Here is a 23138-nt window from a genome sequence, read left to right on the forward strand (position 1 = left end):
GAAGGAAGGAAGGGAGGGAGGGAAAAAAAAGCTCACAACCAAGCAAAGTTAGGGAAATATGGAGGAAAAGGGGTGAACATTAATGAAACTGAGGGTTTTGAAGCATTCTTGATGAAAAAACCAAAAGTGAGTAAACATTTTAAAATGGAAATACAGGAGGCAAGATAAGCAGAAAGGCAAGCTTATTAATTTATTTGAAAGGGAATGTGAAAGGGTTTGAATTGTTTACATGCTAATGGGAGGAATAAATGAACTTTCAGAAGCCCAATATATATAAGGATTATAGAGAAAAATAAATGTAAAAGAGGTCCTATGAATACTTTTGTTCATTTTTTATATTCTCAAAAAAGGACAAAAATGAGAGAGAGATAGGAGACTCCAACAGAAAATGAAAGATAAGTTAAAGAAAATCAATATCATATAAAAAGTACATAATATGAATGATATTCAAATATGAAAGAAATGATGAAGAAAATGGACATCCCATGAATCTCATTTTTACCTGAACCAGATAATGATTAAAAATGCTTGGCCACACACAAACATCTTAGCATAAAAATACTTTAAACTAAGAGGGAAATAAAAGAGGATAGGGAAAAGGGAGGAGAGAAAGGTTTAAGAATGAGGTCAGAATAGTTAGGGGAATAGTCAAAAGGGAGGGAAAAAAAACTTAAATTGAAGAGAGAGGAACATTATGGAGGATTAAAAGGGAAGGTGAAAAAAGTGAATTAAGAACAGGTGCATCAGAATGAAAATAGCCTATTTCATTTATGGATCACAAGCATCAGTCAGACTTCTATTTTACTACCTTCTTATTTGTAAAGACAGAGGATTGGGAATATTGAAAAGAAAAAAATACAAAACAAGAGGACAGAATAGAAGGAAATAGTCATAATCATTAACAGTGAATGAAATTAATTTACCACAAAACAGAAGAGAATAGCAGACTGAATTACATAACAAAATCTAACAATATATTGTTTAGAAGAAACATATTTGAAACAAAGAAATTCACAAAGTTAAAAGGAGAGGCTAAAGCAAAATCTGTTGTTCTTTAGTTGAACTCAAAATATCAGGGATAGCAAATATGATTTCACACAAAGCTACAGAAAATGTAGACATGATAAAATAGATAAGGAAGAATATTATCAAATGCTTAGGCATCGTAGATGATAAATCAATATTGACATACAATATTTATGTACCAAATAATGTAACATCTTAATACTTAAAGGAAAAATCAAATTAAAGGCAATAATAGTAAAACTGCATAAGTAAGGAGCCTTAATAAACCTCCTTTCAGGCAAAAAAAAAAAAAAAAGGTGTTAAGGACCTAAATAGGATTTTAAGGGGGAAAATGATAGATCTTTTATGATTATTGAATGGATACAAAAAGAAATTTCAGTTTTTTATGGCTTCTTTACAAAAACTGACCATATAGTGGGGTAAAAATACCTTCCCCCAAAAGGTAGAATAGCAGAAACCTTAAACACCTTCTTTACTGATCACAGTGTAATGAAAAATTATATTCAACAAACAGCCCTTAAGGAAATAATTAAAAAATAATTGGAAACAAAATAAAATCATTTTAGAAACCTGGTGGATCAGAGAACAAATAATAGCAAATTTCACCAAAGAAAATTTTGCTGACTGAATATGTCAAAATATGCAGAATATAGTTAAAGTGGTTATGAGGGGAAATATTATATCTCTAAACATTTTTATGAACAAAAGAGCAAATCAAAGAATTGAGCATGCAACTAAAAACACCTTTAAAAATAATAAATCAAAACCTCCCACTTAGGCAAAAAGTTGAAATTATTAAAATCACTGAAGAAATTAATAAAATTGAAATGATAGCCATTTTTAAAAAGCTAATATAATGTTAGCTAGTTTGATTTTTTTTAACAGAGGAAAACCAATTTGAGTACTTTCTGAATAAGCTCTCTATACTGCTTTACTTACATATATACAAGTAAGCAAATAGTATTTATGTGCTGCTAATCATTTTCATCTCTTCAGTTATATTTATAATGCAGATTAATGGGGAATACTTTTCAGATATTGCTTTTTAAAGTTTCTTGGGAAGATATGTGGAGTAGTGGATAGAATGCTGGAACTAGATTTAGACAGATTCACCTTTTTTAGTTCAAATCTGACCTCAGACATTTATCAGTTGTATGACCCTAGCCAAGTCATTTAAGCCTGTTTGCCTCAGTTTTCTTATCTATAAAATGAGATGGAGAGGGAAATGGCAAACCACTCCAGTATCTTTGTCAAGAAAATGCCAAGTGGACTCATGAAGAGTAGAATATAATTGAAAATAATTAAACAATAACAAAAAAGCTGCTGAGAAAGCCTGTTCTTTTATTTTGAGGATTGAGTTAAATACTTTTAGTAAATCTACCAAATATTTCTGAGTGCTAAAGATACTTGAGTTGCAGAAGTATTAAAAATCCTCAATCTCATTCTCTCTGAGTAGAAAAGCTGGCTTTCTTAAAGGATGAGCCTCCTATGACATGAGCTGAATTTCCTGCAGTAGCTTCATATAGAAGTTTCTATGACAGTACAATATTGTACATTCATCAAGTATGCAAAGTATTTTATTTTTAAAAGTCCAACTAAAATTAAAGTCAAGTATAACATTAAAAAATATTTTTTAAATATACAAAGGAAATACTATTGTTATTAGAAAATTAATTAATATTATTACCCAAGAAAGTATTATTACCATTATGTGAAATTTGGAGTAAGGAAAAGGACATTGCCTAAGAAAATACCTTCAACTCAAAAAAATTTTTAAAAAGCATCCATGTATGAAAAGCAATGTGCAAGATCTAAAGATACAAAGACAAAAACCAAACATCTCTCATCTTCAAAGAACTTATATAAATTCTTCTAGTAAGTCTACCAGGTGAGCGAAATAAAATATTAGTGTTTTGTGCTGTTTAAAATGTTGTAAGAAAATCTTCTATTTAAAGAAATTTTGCTATTTACTAAGCTATTCCTTTCTTTTACTTATTATTTCATGGAATTCAGAGGCCATCTACTCCACTCTGTACCTTGATTAGCACAGATAACATTCTCAACAAGCGGTCAGCCAACCCTAATGGCAGGGAAACCTATTCCAGAAGTTTCTAGAGGAAAGCAGTGAAAATTTCCCTCCTAATTTGTTAGGGGCCGAATCGGGGTACAAACGGCAAAAGCAGGTCTCCTTCCTCCACAAACATAAAATTAGAATAAATGTAGAACTTGGAGAATGGTGACATATTAAATTATGGGTAGGTTGCTTTTACTCAGCATTTATTAAATACTTAGAAAAGGCAACCACTAGGTATTCTGCACTACAATAATTAGTAAAGATGTGGTAATGGTTTGCAGATAGTTTGTGGGGTTTCAAGGAAAACTAATATCTCAGGTATGAGTGCTTTCTAAGTCCTCACCCACCTTTGGTATCTACTTGTCACCTAACTTTTACCTGTGGCTCCAAGAAACTAGCATGCATGTAGATGGCATGGATATCACATCCTAGTAAAACCATGTAAGCAGATAGCACTTGGCATACATTAGGTTCTATATAAATGCTACCAATTATAAGCATTGATTGTAATGGGTTTTGACCTTTATTATTTCATTCTGCAAACAATTACAAATAGTCTGCTTGCGCAAAAAGATCATGTCAAGGAAGGCACAGAAGAAAAAGCATTGGCTCTGGAGTCAGATAATTTAAGTGCAAATCCCACCTCTTAAGATACATTAGCTGTGGATTTCTTTGAAATTGCTCAGTCTCTCTGGAATTCAGTTTTCTCATCTTAAAAATGAGAGGATTGATTTCACAACCTTTTGAATCCCTTCTAGATTTCTAGATCTTACTTTTATGTGTGGCTTATCCTCTACATAGACACCAGGGGAAATAGTTCAAGGACCCTAAGCCCATTTGAGAAATAATAGCATCCACCCCCTACCTCCCTGTTTTCAGTCCAGGCCCCACATTCACCATCCAAAGAAACAATCCTTGTGGAGGTTTTTGGCAACTATTTCTGCCAATGTTGTGGTCCCTACCTCCTAAGGAGTCACTGCCCCTGAAGACTAGGAAAGGAGAGGTTCTTAGCTCCATAGTCTTTGGCACAATTAAATGGTCCAACCTTAAAGACAGATATGTTTTTATCAATGTACATAACATGAAAGAAGATGCATTCCCACTTGTTTTGCTGCTGTATTCTAAGGACCAGATGGGTTAAACCAAGCTGAGGGTAGCTAACAGGTTTCAAACTCACTGGTGATTTAGGGGAATGCCTACTCAGTGCATGTTTAGATGGCCAGGAAGATGCCTGAAGCTTGGTCAGACATCAAAAATGCACGGATACTGGAGTATGGGGTGCAGAAATACTGAACTCCCCCCAAAAAAATACATTGGGTTTCAGTCTCTCCCTGTACAGTCCACCAAATGTTGAAGAGAAGGAGTTTGGACTCCAAAAGTATATTAAGGTCTCAGACCAATGTTGCAAGGTATATCAAAAAAAAAATTCTAGGTTTAGACTTTCTCCAAATCAAGAGGTAAAGGTTCTATTATGTCATTGACTCATAGGCTTCAGTTCCAGGAGGGAGTCTTAGCCATTAACAAGGGGAAAGATGCCATTAGAAAGATGAAATCCTAATGTGTTGGCTGCCATAAAGTGGGCAATTCCTAATGAACCCTCCATACCATTCATTAGGCAGGCTAAATTCTTAACGAACTTGGGGTAGAAGGGAAGGCATAAGGTAGGATCTCTTTTAGAGGACAAGAACCTTAGGGAATACAGTAATTGTGGAGTCACAGATAATTTTGTCAGTTCAAGAATTCACAAACAACAAAAAGCTACTCAAAAACAAAAGGTTCATTTTAAAGAGATAAAGAGATCTCTGTACTCCTTTCTGCTTGCCTCGGGGAGTAGCTTAAAAAGTAATTCAGGATCTTTCCTGTCAACAACTCACTTAGCAACCCAGGACCAAGGACCCCATCAGTGCTTGAATCTTGAAAAAAGATCTTTAATAGGTAGTAGTAGTAGTAGTAGTAGTAGTAGTAGTGTATGTGTGTGTGTAATAATAATTGTATCTTTTATACAGTGCTTTTTATGTGACAGGCACTATGTTAAACACTTTACAATTATCTCATCTGAGACATAACAACCCTGCAAGGTAGGTGTTATTATTATCCCCATTTATAGTTGAGGAAATTTTACAGCTGGTATCTGAGATCACATTGAAAACTCAAGTTTTCCTGCCTCCAGTGTTCTACTCACTCTTCCACCTAGCTGCCCCTGATGTTCTTGACACAGAGAGCAGTTTGTACCAAGGCATGGAAAGAGGGAGTAACTTGTATGAAGATTTCTAAGATGGCCATTATTATTGCAACATAGGTGACACAAAGAAGACAATATAACAAAGTGCAAAAGATAAGAGATTGAATTGTGAAGGACTTTAAATATCAGAGGAATTTATAATTGATATTAGAGGGAAGATAGGGTATTAAGTAGGGAAGTAACATAATCATACTTGTACTTTAGGAAATTCACTCTTACAGTTGCTATGTGGAAGTTAGATTGGAATAAGGAGAAAAGTAAAACAAAGAGGTCAATTAAGAAATTATTCCTATAGTCCAACACAAAGTCCTAGAGCACTGAGAAGTTAAGTGACTTTCCTAAAGTCACACAGTCAGTTTTTTTGTCTGTAATAGAGCTTTAATTCACATCTTGGCTTCAAGAATATTTTCTATACCACAATACTTCTTTATTTTTGGTCATATTGATGATTTATTTGATTCTGAGTTTTTTTGGAAGTAGTACAATCCCCAAATATTTCATTGTTTCAGTAGAAAAACACAATCTTCTGAAAGAACATAGTATCAAAATATGGGGACTAATATAATAGGATTCTGTGTCCCCTGATCTTTGCGGGGCGGGGGGAGGTGGTGAGCCTGGGTTGGAAAAACCCCGAATTTCAACCCCTCCCAAACTCTGGGAAAATTCTTTAAAATGATCCAACCCTCCTACCTGGTTTCTGAAGGAAACTCCTATCTCCAGTTGATCCCAGAATTAGTTTGGCCTGGAAAAACAATCACAACTCTTTATTGATTTGGAAATTAGTCCCTCAAATCACTCCCTATCCCAAAGCCATAGAAAGCTAAATAAAATCAAAACTCTGTATCCCAATATTTGCTGTCTTCCTAATCAGGAAGGGGCACACTGAGAAAAAGAGCTTCTCAGCGAAAATGAACCTATTTTTGCCAAATCTCTGCTTGGAGAATGGGACTGAGAATTCTTTTGCAAAATCTGTGACTCCCGGCCTGGGGACCCCCATCATTGTTAGAGTGGCTCACCCCTCAACAGAGACCATCTGGTAATTTGTTTTCAAGAATAAAAATTCCAATAAGAGAAAATACTCAATAAAAATCAATATTTACTAGTTTTTAACCTCAAAGTAGTAACCTGGAATTAAATCAGAGCATAGTAATCGTTGTGTTGGTCATAATTCAATAAACAAAAAAGCATTTATTCAACTTCTCTAAATTCCAACCAGTTCTGTATTTTGTATCCTTCACAAAGACAAAAGTAAAATTCCTTGACCTCACTGTATTCTGCATATTTATCATTTCTCTACTGAAATACATATTGCAAGTCCATTAATTGTATCAAGATGAAACACAAAAGAAACAATAGTCTGAGCTGAGGTTTATCAGTTTAAAATAATAAAAGACCATACACACACAAAAAAAATTCTGAGTTCATGTTGTTTAGTAAAGCCCTGTAACAAGAAAGTTGCCCTATAACATGTTAAATATGAAAATACACAACTTAGCTACATAAACACCAGCTGTCATTTTCCTAAGGAACAAGCCACCTTCCTTCAATATTAAAGTGTTAAGTATGAATCAGACATAAATAATTAGTTTGGGGACCTGTCTATTTAGTCCAAAGTCAGAAGAGACTGCTAAATTTCATACAGTACACAGAGGTCAGACAGGACTGAAAAAACGAATGAACAATAAAAACACATAAAGAAATATGATGCTTTCATATTTAGAAAGATTTCATCAGATGCAAAACATCTTATAAGGGTTGCATCAGATGCAAAACATAATCTCCAGAGCTGCAACTCCTCTCCCCCCCCCAAAAAAAAATCACCCAGCAACTAACCAGACAGGCAGAACAAGCACAGCTTTGTTTTGCAGGCATAATTTCTTCAAACTCCATCCTTCACAATTAACAAGATACATATATTAAAGGAAACTATCCATGTAAAGCACTTTGCAAGCTTTAAAGTGCTAAATATTATGTTAGCTATTTTGTTAGCTAAATTGTTACCTAATCGATGTAGAGCCAGGAATCAACAAAACTTTTTATAAAGAACAGCGCATGGGATACTTTGTTTTCGTTGGAAAGACAAGTGCTTGGGATACTTTGTTATTGTAAAGCATTAACAACTGTAACAGTAACTTTCAAGAAAGAGATGAGGCCTTTTCCAGGCAAAACAAAAGACAAAATAAAACATTAACTCCGATATTGGCCGCTAAACTATAAGAAGGGAGGAAAGGGAGTGGGGGTTAGATTTGGGGTGTAGTCTGTAAAGATGTTTGTAGAAACTCTAATGGCCGCCCCACCCCCACCTCCTAGACAGATCTGGTCCAGCTCCTCCAGGCCTCCATTTCCTAGGCCTCAGGCCTAGCTCAGGCCTAGCCCTTGCAGTCACATCGGCAAGTGACAGATTCCCCAGGCCTTATTAAACTTCCAGTCCCCACTGGCTAACAATACCGGGACCCAGCAAGGGGAAGCGGCCTACAGCCTTCTTTTTCTCCTTCATTCTCTAGGCAGGTTGCTAAAAGGCAGCGGATGCGGCAAGAAAGAGAGCCAGCGCAAGAGGCCTAGTACTGCAGCGAGGGTGGGGTAGGGGTGGGGGGATTGTCACTGCTCCGCCGCAACCATGCCCCTCCTCTCCGCCTTCTTCTCTGGCTTAGCCTCAGCCTTAAGTGGCACGTGACATGGCTCGCTCTCATCTCCACCCGGAGATATCCCTGCGCCGTCGCTACCTCGGGAGGAGGGGGCAGCCACTTTCTCTTTCCTCCTCTTCTTCTCCCTCCTCCTTCTCCCCCCTCCTCCCCCCGCCAGGATGACAGAGCCTCCATCGCCGCCATGTTCGGTGTCCCGCCTTCCCTATCCCCGCCGCCACCGAGGGAGAGAAAAGATGCTCCGCCCTTTGGGGGTGATTGGCAGGGAGATTTTCCCAATGGTCACCGTTCTCAGCAGGACGCTCCCGCCCGTCAAGGCCGCTTCCCAGCGGGGCTTGGGGCCGGGCTTATGTGTGCGTGTATGTGTGTGTGTGTGCGCGCGCGTGTGTGCATGTATGTGTGCCTGCGCCGCGGCGGAGCGGAGGCGCCAGAGCGAGGGCCGCGCGCGGAAGAATCCTCTCTCACCTCTCCCCCACCCCCACCCCTCCTCCCTGAGTCCGGGGGAAAGGCTTTTCGGCCGGCGCCGTCGCCATTTTGTCGAGCTGCCTATCTCGGGCGCCGCCATGTTGGTGAGAAGAAATCACCGCCACGGCCACTATCCAAATCCCCGTGTTCCTCCACGCCACCCGCTCGCTCCCAAGCCTCGGCCAGCAGCGGCGGATAGAGACTAAAGCAGCAGCGCCAGCAGCGCCCGGCAGCGAGGGGGGCCATTGCCCTGTGTTTGCAGTTAGAGCCCCATCTTTCTGCTGTGATTGTTAATAGACTGGAAAAGTCTCTGTGTCTCTCTGTGTCGCTCACTAAGTAACCGTGAGTTTTTACCAATTCATCATCTCTCACCACCGAGTCCCAGCGGCGGCCGAGAGCAGGTGGTGATCACCGAGTCCAAGTGTGTGTGTCTCTCTCTGTCAGGCAGCAGCAGCAGCAGGGCGTGTGCGCGCTAGGGTCTCTGGTCGGTGGCCACAGGGCAGTTTCCTCCTCGCCACCTCCTGCTGCTCATCCCTCCACCACCACCTCCACCATCACCACCTCCTCCACCACCTCCTCCACCAGCCTCATGGCCTTTGAGAGCCTTTTCTCCAAACCCCCCAACCCCGTTCTTGACAAAAACATGACAGACTCTGAACATGCAGGGGACGAAAGGTCGAGTAACCCTAATTCTTCTCTCTCTCTCTTTCTTTCTTTCTCTCTCTCTTTCTGTCCGATAATAATAATAATGTGTCTGTGGTTCAATAATAATAGTCCTCATCCTCATGTGCCTAGTACTGGAATGTTTGCTGCGTTTTCTTCAGCCTGTTGTGGGTGGGGGGTAGAGGTGGGAATGGGAAGAGTAGTTGGAGGGTGAGGGTGGTAAGCAGACAAAAAAAAGTCACCTTCATCTTCGGTGTGTAAAATTGGGGTGGTTTGGGCTTGGTGTGGGATGGGAAACTGGGAAACGGTTGCAGTTACATTTTGCATGATTTAAACATTTTTTTGTTTTGTTCCATCAATTCCATTACATGCACTCCTTCCTCCTCCCCTCCCCCCTTTAAACCTTCAAGATAATTCCACCGTCCTTGCAAACTTCGTTTAGTGGTGCTAGAGAAAGGTTTGTTTCAGGTTTTTTTTTTCCTCCCTACCTCTCCACTAGGTTTCTTGTTCTATATTTAACCTGATGGTTTTCTCATCGGATTTGCAGCCTTCTGATTTCACGAGATCATTTTTATGCAGATTAGGGTCTGACTGACGTTTTGCTTTGCCACCCCACCCCACCCCTCAGTCCCCACACGCACACCCCAGTCATCATTTCCCTGGTTAGATGACAAGCACTTTTGTGTGTCTCCCTCTTCTGAGCACTCTTTTTCTTACATGAAGCGATTGCAGCTCCCAATTCCCTCCTCCGTTAGCTATGGCCGAGCCCTAAAGCTTAAAAAAAAAAAAAAAAAAAAAAAAAAAACTAAAAAACTCAAAAGTTAAATGATTAGATACTCAACTTCAAGTATTTTAAACCTTTTAATATTTAGTGGATTTTATGTATTTCCTAGGGCATCAGGGCTTTCCCCAAAAAGTACACTGAAGTTTTGCTTTTAGGAAGTTTTAAATCGACACCACCACAAAAAAAAAAAAAAAAAAAAAAAAGAAAATTTCCAAACACAATGTTGTTTTTTATTAAAACCCTGTTGAGACTAGCGAGACTGCATAGTTAGCAAAAACAAGAAATACTGCAAAATGATAAGGCCATAGCACTTTTCTTCCAAAATCTCATTAGTTGGCCTGGATTATAAATTTGTTTTCGTCTCTTTTTATTTTGCGAATTTTTACACTTTTAACATTTGCCTCAGAGTAAGTTATACATAAACTAGCTTCAGTTTCAAGCTAGCTCTAGAATGTTTCTAACATGTTTGTTACTTGCCAAAGTTTAATATTCAGTAGTAGTAATAGGGCTGTTATAATTTGCTACAATCATAACTCGAGCAGAAATAATAAACTAGCTTGCACTTCAAAGTTTGTATTTAAATATTTGATTATTTTGAAAAAGGACTAAATTGTATCGACTTTTTTTTTTTTTCATTTAACAAATGTAAATGCACAGATCCTCAAAAGTCAGTTCAATAAAATGAAACAGTGGCCTTTTCCTCCACCCAAAAAAGGGAAAGCCAAAGGCTAAAATCATGAATGTTTTTCATATTCTTTTGCTGGGGATGGTAGGAACTTTCTTTTAATTAAAGTCCTATTAACAATTGCAAAAATAATTATGTTGGGTTTTTTAAATTAAAAAAAGGTCTTTAGATAGTAAACTCAATCCCAAAAGAAATTTTACGAAGTTAAACTTCTATATTTTAAAGCTAATTCTAGAAGTAATATTTTAAACTCAAAATAGAGTAGCTATTTTCTAGTTTCTAAAGAAAAGCTCTCCACACTTGACATTTATCTTGTTTAGATGGATTAAATTTCATTCTTTAGTCAGAAGGAATTCAATACTTAAATAAACTATAGACTCTAGATTTAAAAGTCTCTAAAATTGTATTAAGAAATTCTGAGAGTTTCTTAGTGAAAAAACTATATTTGGACATCAAAATATTTTTACTATGGAAAAGCACAATCCATGCTAGTGAGAACTAATAAATTAAGAAATTAAAGTTCAAAACAAACAAAAAAATTTAAACAATTGCTTTTTACTGTCTTTGTCCCCAGCAGTATAAGTAATATAAAGATTTTATTCTAAAAATAATGTTTTTGTTTTCTTTAGAGCAAAGAAAACAAGATCGTCTACCTATTTATAGAAAATAATTAGCTATTTACTATTGTGAGATGTAAGCTTTATTCTAAAACAATTTTTTCTTTTAATATATTGTTTAGTTTCAGTTTAGGTCTAGAATCTATAATACGATAAAACTTGCCCTAGGCTACAATCTGGAGGTCTGGTTCTTGGTTCCTCTAGTCTGTGAACTTGAGTTCACTACCCCTTAAACCAGGACTTTTTAAACTTTTTCTACTTATGACCCCTTTTCCCCTCAGAAATGTTTACATAATCCCAGTTATATAGGTATATGAAATAGCTATACAAATCAAATATTAACTGGTAACAAATCATAATTTCTCAAACACCCCCACACACACATACATTCAGTTACAAGATCCAATATGGGGTCATGAACTACAGTTTAAGAAGCTGGGCTTTAAACTACCTAGTACAAATTTTTTAACTTTTCTGGGACGCAACTGTTTCGTCTGTAAATAAAAAGTTGACCAGATAATCTCTAAACTCCCCATATAACTCTTAACTTTTTGATTTTATACTATTTTCATTTAAAATAAAGTATCTGTGTAATTAATCATCTATAATCACAGGGAGTTGCTTGGGGGTCAGAGAGGTCAAATGACTTGCCAATAATCACAAAACTAATAAATAAAACTGATAGGACTTGAATCCAGGTCTTCTTGATTCTAATTAGGGTCAGCATTGTATTTGTTGCCTTTATTTCCCAGACCATGATATCAAAAAGTCAGTGAAAATGGAAGAGATATAAGAATTGTGCTACTTGAAATTCAGCAAAGAAATTCTGGATTGCTTTTAAAAAATATCCTATAGAGAAAGCTTTAGTTGTCAAATACCAGTGGTGTAAAGATTTTTTAATGATGTTTTTATATTAGAACACTATAAGGTCAATGAATGAATAAATACTTTTTACAGGTTTTTTTAAAATAAGTGTCTAAAACATGCTATATTTTTCAAAAATACATTTTTAAAAATATATAAAAGCATCATCCTAAAATGCAAATGAAAAATTTTTTAGCATATACAAGTTTAATTTTAGCTTAAACCAAATATATTTCATTTTAGCAAAAAATCTTTTAAGTTGGAAGGACTTAAAGACAGCAATTATTGAGATGAAATAACCCCAAGGTTTAGATTTTAAAGTTATTTGATAATATTTATTTAAAATGTTTTTGTATTTTTATTTTTATTTTCATATTACATTCATTTCCAAATATATTCTCTGAGAAAGAGAGAGAGGGAGAGAGAGATGGAGATGAGGGAAAGGAGGGAAGGAGAGAAGTGAAGGTAAAGATAACATAATGCAATTGATTTTATGTGTGTGGTGAGGGAAAAGCGAGTCAAGAATAATATTGAGAAGACTGAAATAACTAGGGACTTTTTGACAGAATTAGGGATATTGAGAAGAGCATCAGGTTTTTTGAAGAAAGATAATGAGTTTCCTTTTGTAAATACTAAATTTGAGATGACCTGCTGGAGTAATATGGGCATTATAGTTTTGGAAGAGCATAGATAATAAACTGAAGAGTGTCCAAAAAAGGGTGCTAAGAATAGGAAAGGCCCTAGATGGTTGACAGAAGGAATGGGGATGTTTAGCCTGGAAAAGAGAAAGGAAATAAGAAGTAAAGGGTGTATATTATATCTGTTTTCAAGTATTTGAAAGATTATCATGGCCGAGGAATTATATTTTTGTTTCTTGACCTCAGAGAACAATGTGGAAAATTTGCAAAGGCTAATTTTGGCTTCATGTCAGGAAAAGCTTCCTAAGATAAAAGCTGATTGATCTTTTGTCATATAAATTATAGCGGGCATTATTTCCTAGCTAGGGTTGGACTAAATGGCTACTAAGGTCTCTTCCAACTCTGAAGTTTTTTGAATGTACCAACTGCATTTAAGATTTAAGGTATAAAAATATATTTTTTAAAAGCCTCATAAATTTGTATATTTGTAGAATGTTAAAACATAATAGAGGAGGCTTTCAGCATGGGAGTGGTAGGAAAGAGTTTCTAGAATTCCTACTCAACTCACTAATTAAACAATTTGGGGGAATATCAAGGGGATTTTGGTCACCTGCCAGTGAAATTTAAATCAGTACATTTGACATATTTCGTCTTTATCTTTTCTTTTTCTTCTATTTATCTGAGCTGAGTATTAGTTTAATTAAAACAGTTGACAGGAAGGTATACAATTACTGGAGCTTATTTATAACAGGTCTCAGATCAGAATTTCAGGAAAAAGGTTACTTTTTTTTTTTTTTTTTTTGGTGAGGCATTTGGGGCTAAGTGACTTGCCCAGGGTTACACAGCTAGGAAGTATTGAGTGTCTGAGGCTGGATTTGAACTCAGGTCCTCTTAACTTAGGGTTGGTGCTCTATCCACTGCATCCAGCTGCCCCAAGACTCCTTATTTCAAATGAATTCCCAAATGGTTGAATTTAGAGGAAGATGTTTTTGGTTTTTGCCTTTTCTAGGCAGCTATCTTCTTAGTACAAGTAGTCATCCAGGGAGCAGAGTACAGGGGATAGTCATTGCTTTGTAGCGTTCATGAATCGTTCATTTTTGTTCCCTCATTAAGCATTTATTAAGTATCATACAAGAGCAAATTCTGGCTCCTAAAGTGAATCCAAACACAGGGTCAGTAAAAATTTTCATACCTGGAGGGAGAGCTAGCCTTATAATAATAGTAATTTATAGTTACTGTAACTATAAGTTATTATACTATAGTTACTATATATAATATGCTATATATATTCATAATATATACTTACAGTATATGCTTATAGTATAGTTAGTATACTATAAGTTATTACAGTTTTAACACTTTACATAGATTTATCATTTGAGCTTTTTAACAACCCTGTTATCATTTAGTATGATTACCTTTTATAAATGAAGAAATTATTTCTATTTGATGTTAGATCAAAATTTACTACATTGGAAGTTGAGTTTTATTCTTGTTTTTAAAACTTTAAATTACTAAGTAACTTAGTTTAGTAAAGTTAGGTTTACGATTCTGTATTTATGTTCAGTTTTAAAGTAGCATAATACCTCTCTTAAACTAATTTAACCATAGAATACTTTGGAATTTCAATTTAATGATCAAATAGCTAACTGCTAGCATGAAAGCAGAGAATGATTATGGGGTTCAGTAGAGTCCTGAAAATTTAGGCTATAATAGAAGTTAAATCTATTTTTTTTGTACCAAAATAACTACTCTCCTCCATAGAGTTAACTCAGCTCCCTGTTTCATAGTTACATAGATTTCTGTACTTACCTAATCCTAAATTTCTTTTTTATTTATTCCAAGTTTAGCCAAAATTTCATTTGTGAAAGGCTAAGTACTAGTTCCAATAAGCTTAATGAGAGAATTGATATAAGGAAAATACTTATGGTTCTTTTAATTCTTTCTGAGCAATGACCATAGATTGAAATTTTACAGCAGCTTGTTGATCAAAAACTGATATTAAGTCACTTATGCAAGTTATTTGGGTTCAAAGAATTACTTTATAGCACCTCTTAGAAACAAATTGAGAGATAGGTTTCTTTATTCTCACAGTACACACTTGAGAAGTACATAAGATTCTTTTGCTTCTAGCCTTTCTTTTAATGTCTAAGGTGGAAAAGGTAGAAGGCATTTTTACCTGTCATATCAATAAGTAGGTCATGGAGAGACCTATTCTCATATGGCTTTAGCTTTATCAAGTTTTTCTATATAGAGAAAGCATTATAGTATAGAAATTAAATTGGGCTCAAAAGTTTGGCAAAGCATGTAAAAAGTGTTGCTTTCCCCCAGCTTCCTGAGAAATCTCTTTATTTAAGATCTTATCAGTGTTATTGCAATACTTTCTATTTTGGACCACTGACCAGGTTTTCAGCAGTTAAAGAATTTAAAACCCATTTGCTTTGCAATGTTACTATATATATATATATTTAACACTTATTGAAATTCTCTTTGACCCATATTACCTCTTGCTTTTAACATGAGTCAGATTTTAAATGGGTCATCCTAAGAAAATCTTCTTTAAACCAGACTTAACTTAAACCAGTAGGGACACAGAGCATTCTGTTATCCTTAAACTAGATTAGTTTCACTCTTGGTAAGTTACAGAGTTACATCTAAGCTAAATGAAAGGAAAAACTTTTTAGTAATGAATTCTCCACCATTGGAAGTTTTTAAATAGAGGCAAACTAGATGAGCAAATTAAGAATATACAGAGTATTATCTAGGTAAGGGCTGGCCAAAAGGGCATTAGGCTCTTTCTTATTCTGCCTAAGTATACCTAATGATAGCATCCCTAAGCAGAATCTTCATATGCCTCTTTTATAAAGTGATTAGATTGTTCAGTGGATAGAGTACTGGAGTGGATAGAGTCAAGAAAAACTGAGTTCTAATCTGTCCTCAAACTCTTTCTCCCTGATTTTCTTCATCTGCAAAAAATAGGAACTCTTAAGTCCCTCAAGTCCCTCTCAAATTGTTATGATGAAAATAAAATGAGATAGCATATGTAAAACATTTTGCTGACCTTAAAACACTGTATAAAATTATCTATCATTGTTTTTATTCTCTGTGTCCAGACATGTGCTGGAGCCAGCTCAAACTTGGCAAACTGATTATTAAATTTTTAGTTTACACCCCAGAAATGGAAATCCCTATAAATCTGAACCTGATTTATTGTATATATATAATGTTCACCAGAAATTTCATGGAGAATTTAGAACCTAAATGTATTTTGCCTAATCATGCTACATATGCAATATTGTATTAAGTTCTGGACACTATAATTTAGGAAGGACATTGGTAACTTGGAGAGTTTCTAGAAGAAGGCAACCAAAAATGTAAAGGAATTGACCAGAAGAAGAGAATTCTCAAGGGGAATATAATAAATTACTTCAAATATTTAAAGGGTGCCATGTAGGAAAAGGGAAGAGAATAAGAATTTATATATCACTTACTGTGTGCCAGGTACTATATTAAATGCTTTACAATTGTATAGTTGAGGAAAATGAGACAAGCAGAGGTTAAGCAACTTTCCCAGAAAGTGTTGGAGGATAGATTTGAAGTCAAGTTTTCCTGATTTCAGGTCTAGTACTATATTCACTGTACCATCTAAACTGTCTTATTGTGAAAGAGGGAGGGAAGAATGAGCAGAAGAAAGTTTCAATGAGGCAAATTTAGACTTAATATCAATAAAAAGACCTTAGCAATTACAGCTACCCAAAAATGTAATGGGCTTCTTCAGAATATAGTGAGGACTTCATTGAAGGTCTTAAAGCAAAAACTGGATGACCTCTGTGGAATATATTGTGGAGAATTTTTCAGGACTCTGTGGATTGGGCTCTGTAGCCACTAAGGCTTCTTTAAACATTATAGATAGAATAGGAGAGAGAGGATACCTTAGAATGAGAAACTTTTAGAGTTAAAAGATCTTTTATCTAATTGAATTATCCCATTTTACAAATGAAAAATCTAAGTAGTACCAGAGAATGCCCAGTCAGGCGTCTGTTGTGGCAAGAGCGCAGATTTCTCTAATTATAGGCCCATCTTTCATTTTTTTACCTATTTTGTGCATACCAATCCATAGCCCCCATGATACTTAATCTCCTGTCATATGTTTAGAAAATTTATAGACACAGTCCCCTTTATGAATACTATTAATGGATCAAAAATGGGGGTTTTTTCATCATGATTTATTGTTCAGTCAGTCAAGAGAGATTTGGGGGCATCAGCTGAGTGCTTTAAACTCTATTAAGTGTTTTTCTACACCAGCAATTCAATTTTGGTCTCAGATTCTGACCCTGCAGAATTTTTTTCCCCTTTTCTCTCCAGAGATTTTACTCTTGAATTTTGTTCTTTTGTTGTATTTGGAGCATGTTCTATGTGTGTCTGTAGAGGACCAAAAGTAGGAAACTTAGTATAAAGAAAAATAAGAGAATTTTTAACTCGATATACATCTAAGCCAGTAAGAAAGAAGTAAAGGTGGTTTCTTCTATATTTACATACATACATAATGTATATTCTATACATTAAAAACATAAAAATTGTCAAATTATTCAATAGTGTATGTCTATGTATGTTATTCTGTATCTGAAAGTTGCACAGTGAACTTTTTTTTTTTTTTGGATTGCATAAATATCATTATTAAAGTCAAACATAAAAGTTTGACAGGGATTCTTAACCTGCACTTATTTTTAACATTTACTTTCATTTCGATATATTTAACTTACTTTGTAATCCTATGTATCTTATTTTATGAATTTGAAAACATTCTGAAAAGTGGTCCCAAAGGCTTTTATGAGACTACTAAAGAGGTATATGAAACAAAATAGATTAAGAATCCTGATTTAGGGCTATACCTCCCAACATTCCTATCCTTCCAGAATAACATTTATATCTCATTTTTGGAAGACTGCTATGCTTTTCTAGTGAGTTTTATAAAATGGGGTATTCTCTAGGAACAGCCTTCAAATGGCCCGATTTCTTTTGTCATTTGTCTATTTTAAATAATTTTGAACTAGAAAACTCATGTGAGAGGAACTGAATGAAAGAAACCTCTTTCAAAAAAACTTTGCTCCTGGATTTAGAACCTTTGTCCACTTTCTTTTAGTATGACCTTTTTCATTGTTATAAATATGCCATAAAGATAAAAAGGACACTAGAATGTCTGAAGTTTGGTTTATTTACAATTCTTGCAAAAAAAACAAAACAAAACAAAACAATGATCCATCCAAGATCAATCCCCTCAGTGGATCAGCATTTATAGGCAAGAGAATGAGCCTTTTATTTCCTATCTAAGTAGCACTAGGTCCCTCTCCTCCGCTCTCCCCCAATTGACTGAGGATTATGAAATTAAAGATTTCTTGGTCCTTCCACTGCATACTCCTCCTTGACATGTTCCCCCACCTTCATCATACAGTCTGTATTCAGAAATGACAGAAAACTCCTCCTTTGGGGAGAAGTTAATATTAATTAACTTATTAAATATGCACACTCAGTGCTTTCAGTTATCTTTACCCCACTTCTGGTTTGGGGATGATTTTTTTCCATTTATCAATTCAGTGGCTTAATATCTTGTTTTGTTCAACTAATTAAATCAGCTAATCAAACCTTTCTCTTAAGTCCTTGTCCCCATCTGGAAATACAGATCTATAGGTTATTATTCAACTATATATATAGTTATGTTATTCAATTATATATTCAAATATATATTATATACATATGTATATAATTATATGTTATTCAATTATATGTAGTTATATTATTCAATTTTAGCTTACCATTCATTAGTTTAAAATATTAAATACTTCTTCTAGGGACTGCCTGTCCTCATTCATTTTCTTTTTTCTTTGGTAGGCCTCAATTGCAAATTGTTATTGCTTTTCTTTTCTATTTCCAGTCCCACGCTTGTGCTTGCTTCTTTGTTTCTAGTTTACCACATACCTTTTCCTGTTTGAGCTTTCTTTTTTTTTGGAAGGAAAACTTCTGGCAGAGACTTGTTTTGTTTATGTGACTGGTTTATCATTCATAAATCTCCTAACTAGTCTTTTCCCCCATTATAGGTACTCACAAGTTTCTATATTATTTCCCAATTTGAATTGACCATCTCCATTATCACATCTTGGATTCCATTTCCTGGGTTGTTTTTCTTCTTTGTCTTCTACTCTTGGGGAGCTAGAGAGTTAATTTCTCAGTATCTCTTTTCTCAAACAATATGCCCTGTGTTTTATTTAACTTCTCCCTCCACCCCCACCCCTCATTCAGTGTTTTATTAAAAGAAAAACAAAAGGATAACAATAACAACAACCCCCCCCCAAAAAAAAAAACAAACCCTTAAAGCTAATCAAAAGATGCTGAGAGGTGAAGTTATGCTTGACTCAGTCAGGAGGAGTTTCTTCTGCCTTATAGTGATAAGCACATCCCCTTTTCTGAAATTTAAGTAGCTGAAATACTCATTAGCACAATACCACTGAATATCAACACTCACTATTATTTGTCATTATAATTCCCTTATAGAGCTGCCTTCAAACATTAAAAAAAAAAAAAAAAAACATCCTATTACCCATATTTATATTTTATTCCATCCATTTGGAGAAGGATAGCACAGCCCTTAAATATAACAACTCTCAATGTCCTCTTTATGTTTGTGGCAGAAGCAGCTCTGCAGCTGCTGGGGTTTGATAAACCAATCCAGACAGGCGTGCACTAGCATTTCAAGAATAATTGTGTCTTTTGTCACAGAATGTTGGGGTTGTATGGAACTGCAGAAGACATCTAGTTTAATCTTTCATTTATATGAAAAAAAAAAAACTGATGTAAAATGCCTTGATCAAGGTCATTACTTTTAAGTGCCCTGATACCTCTTGTTGCCACACTAGACTATGAATTAAAGACAAGGGACCTTGGAGAGGAGACTAAAGGGGCAGGAGGAAAGGAGGGAAGGAGGGAGAGAAGTGAAGTAAAAGAATAAAGAAAAGCTATATAAGAAATAATATACAGAGATCAGGAATATACAAGTTTCACAATTACCCTAGCCTTTTGAAGTCTTCATGGTTTTAAAGTTTTGGGGGAAAGAGATAAAAAAGTTTTCTTTTTTTTTTTCCATTTGTACAAGGAATAACTAAAACTTATCTTTTCAGTCTGTGGCATTGAAATTTATAAATTAGGAAGCAAAAGACAATATACTTAGTAAATTGATTTCTATAATTGGCATCTAAAGATCCAGTTTGAAACTTAGTTTTCCTGACTTAGTAATTAAGCAACTTGAAGCAAATTACTTCTTTGAAGTTCAGTATACTCATTGACCAAAAAAAAAAAAAAAAAAATTTGCAGTATGAAGCTCACAAATATGAAAATATATGTGAAAGCATATTGTAACAGTAGAATTATCAATATAAGTCAAAGTGAATAACTGTTAAGAAAGTTGTTTAAGTTCAACATCTTGGCTCGACCCAACAAGAGAAATAAGTTACTTAGCAATTTAATTTTTTTATTAATTTTTATTTTTATGTCATAGTTATTTCAAGATTGGCTTTCCCTCCAGATTATATTCTTTCTCATGACAAAGAAAAATAATTGAACAAAAACATCCAATACAGTGACTATATCTAAAAATGCATGTGATATTCTGTCTTAGACTTCCTACTTTCTGTCTTGAACAGGAAGCAGATCCAAGAAAATAAAGTTTGAGTTATTTCTATAGGAATTTCTACTGTAAGTATTATTTTGATCTATCCTTGATAATAATAATTATACTTAAAACATTTTTTTTACTTTAATCATGCCTGTTAACATTAATGGGAGGATATGAATACAATTCTAAAGAGTGTCTATATATCTATTTTAAATAACATTTTAGATCTTAGTTGTGGATATGCAAATAGATTTGCATTAGAATCCATGTATCACTAATTAATCACCAAGTTTAGTTCTAGATGTAAGATTTATTAGTTTTTTAAAAAGATCTGAGTCTTTTTTTTTAAATAAGGAAAGTTATCAGAACTAGCATTATCTGCTACCTTCAGAAATACCCATAAACAATGACAAAATCGAGGTAAAATGTAACTACTACCCAATAATCCAGAACAGACAGTCAACAGATATTAGACACTATGCAAAACACTCGGAAGGTGAAAATAAAAGTCCTTCCCCTTAATAATTACACATTCTAATAGTACAAAAACATACATGGGAGATGCAGTGTTGTATATGAAGAACTTCAAGTGTGATAGAACTTTCTGCAAAGCATAGTTGGTATTATTTTTTGACCTTGAACTTTGTGTTAAAGTTCTTCTCTGTTCATCTGGGGATGAGGAGGCACCATACCAAGTTTTTTTTAAGTTGCTCTTTTCAGAGTTAATTTTTGGGTCTGCAAGTTTTCAGTGTTTCCAAAGTAATATTATCCTGGGAGAGCTGAGATCACTGCTCTCCTGGTCTATGCTCTTGTCTTTATTTAGGAAGGACCTATGCTCTCTGGCTAGCACTCTTCTTAGCCCTGGAATTGTGAACAGGATCTTCTGTTCCTCTGCTGCATGCAAGCCCTAGTGCTCCTTTCTGCATTGCAACCAGGACTGCTACTTCTTTGTGAATGACCACAGGTTTTCTTCTTTGCCCTGGAAGTGCTTAGAAGCAATAAAGTTGCTTCTTTCCAGTGCGGGAGAAGAGTCACCTGTAATCTCTTTCTGACCAGTTGAATTATGCACGTATTATCTCTGGGCTGAGAGGGCCCAAAGCTACTGCTGCTAGGGCCACAGTAGCAGTTGTTGCACGATATACACTTCCAGACAGGCCTCCATGTCAGTGTTACAGATCTCTCCTACATACTTCTACGTTTTTTAAGACCAGAAAAATGTCTCACTTTGACCATTTTTTGGCTTTGATTTGAGGATTATTGGGTTGTTTTTTTTTAAGTTGTTTGGAGGTTAAGGTTGAGATAATTCAGCTGGGTTATTGCCTCTAATCTACCATCTTCAACAATAATCCTTTTTTATCTGAATCATTTAGATGTCTAGCTGAAATGTTTTTTCTTAATGGAATAGATATAATACAATTTAACTTTTCCTGATGGCATAGTGTCAACATTCTGAGCATTTATTATTATAATAATTATAATTATATTATAATTAACTTTTGGCCATTTTCTCATCTGAGAAATGGATATAATAGTACTTTTATCTATCTTACAGAGTTTATAGGATCTTAGTTTTAGAGCTAGAAAAAGTATCTTTAAGAGGATATCTATTCCACATTTCTTATTTTATATATGAGCAAATTGATACCCAAAAAAGTAGAACTTGCCCAAGATTATCTAGACAGTTCAGGTAGAATGTAATTTAAATAGGATGTGATGACCAAGGTTTATTTAGATGCTAAGCAGCAGAATAAGGAACCTATATCCTTTGACTGAAAATTCTGTTGTTTTTCCTGTACTGGATTACAGAAATGTGACTGTAATTTGGGACTAAAGCAAAGCCTTCTTCTTTTACTTATTCATACATTTTTTTTTTAAAGAGGAGTCTTAGGAAGAAATTACTATTCCATTTTAGAATTTGTGATAGAGAGGGAGAGAAAAATTATCATAATCTTATATTCAAATTCAACTTTTTTGAGACTAAATTCAGTGGGTTTAAAAAAAAGATAAATAAGATCATATAGACTAAAATTTTGAAGCAAAAATTGTCCTTGGAAGATGGAAAGTTTTTGAATGAAATTTTAGTGACTTAAAGAGAAAAAATTCCAATGAGCAATTATGGAAAATTCTTTTTCTGATAAGGCTTGGGTCCCTTCCAGCTCTGAAATTCTGTCATTCTGATTCTATAAAAAGAATAAGTTGTTTTGATAGATCCAATGTATATTGTATAGGTAACCATTCTTAATCAACTTAGATTTTTTTTTAAGTATATAGAGAAAAAAGAGTAACATCAGAGAAGAGAAGGAACATATGTAAACAAAAAATATGATAAAAAGAATAAACCATTCTCCTTGAAGAATGGTTTCAATAGATCCAAATCTTAGAATGAAAAGCTTAGAAAATCTTAGAAGAAAAGCTAAGTATAGCAAAAACATAGTATAGGATTGGGATTTTTGTTTGTTTTAAGATGGGACTCAAAAAAGATGTGGTACTGTTGCCTAAAAGAGGTGGAATGATGATGAGACAAAGAAGACAAAATTGCTTAACTCTTTACTTCTATTTAGTCTGTCCAAAAAAAAAAAAAATCTTTGTACTCAAAAGGACAGAACAAAAATAGCAAATAGGAGTTTGAAATCTAAGATAAGTAATGAATTAGTAAAAGAGCACCTAACTATTCTTTGTGGCTGTGTTCAAATGAAGTTTTCTAAGTAAAGATTTTGCAAATTTTAAAATTCTGCACAAATGTGAACTATTATTATTGTAATCACAAAGTGA

At 34.8% G+C, this 23138-nt stretch overlaps 1 protein-coding gene across 1 annotated transcript in view; it reads left to right on the forward strand.

Moving 5' to 3' along the window:
• Positions 1-8856: 8856 nt before the first annotated feature.
• ZC3H6 (zinc finger CCCH-type containing 6) overlaps positions 8857-23138 on the forward strand; it is a 73881-nt gene continuing 59599 nt past the window's right edge. Inside the window, exon 1 of the mRNA XM_051975814.1 lies at positions 8857-9124. Coding sequence (XP_051831774.1) covers positions 9039-9124 — 86 coding nt within the window. The 5' untranslated portion in view covers positions 8857-9038. The remainder of the gene's footprint in view (positions 9125-23138) is intronic.

This window comes from Antechinus flavipes, chromosome 2 (genome assembly GCF_016432865.1).
Source record: "Antechinus flavipes isolate AdamAnt ecotype Samford, QLD, Australia chromosome 2, AdamAnt_v2, whole genome shotgun sequence".
Taxonomy (NCBI): domain Eukaryota; kingdom Metazoa; phylum Chordata; class Mammalia; order Dasyuromorphia; family Dasyuridae; genus Antechinus; species Antechinus flavipes.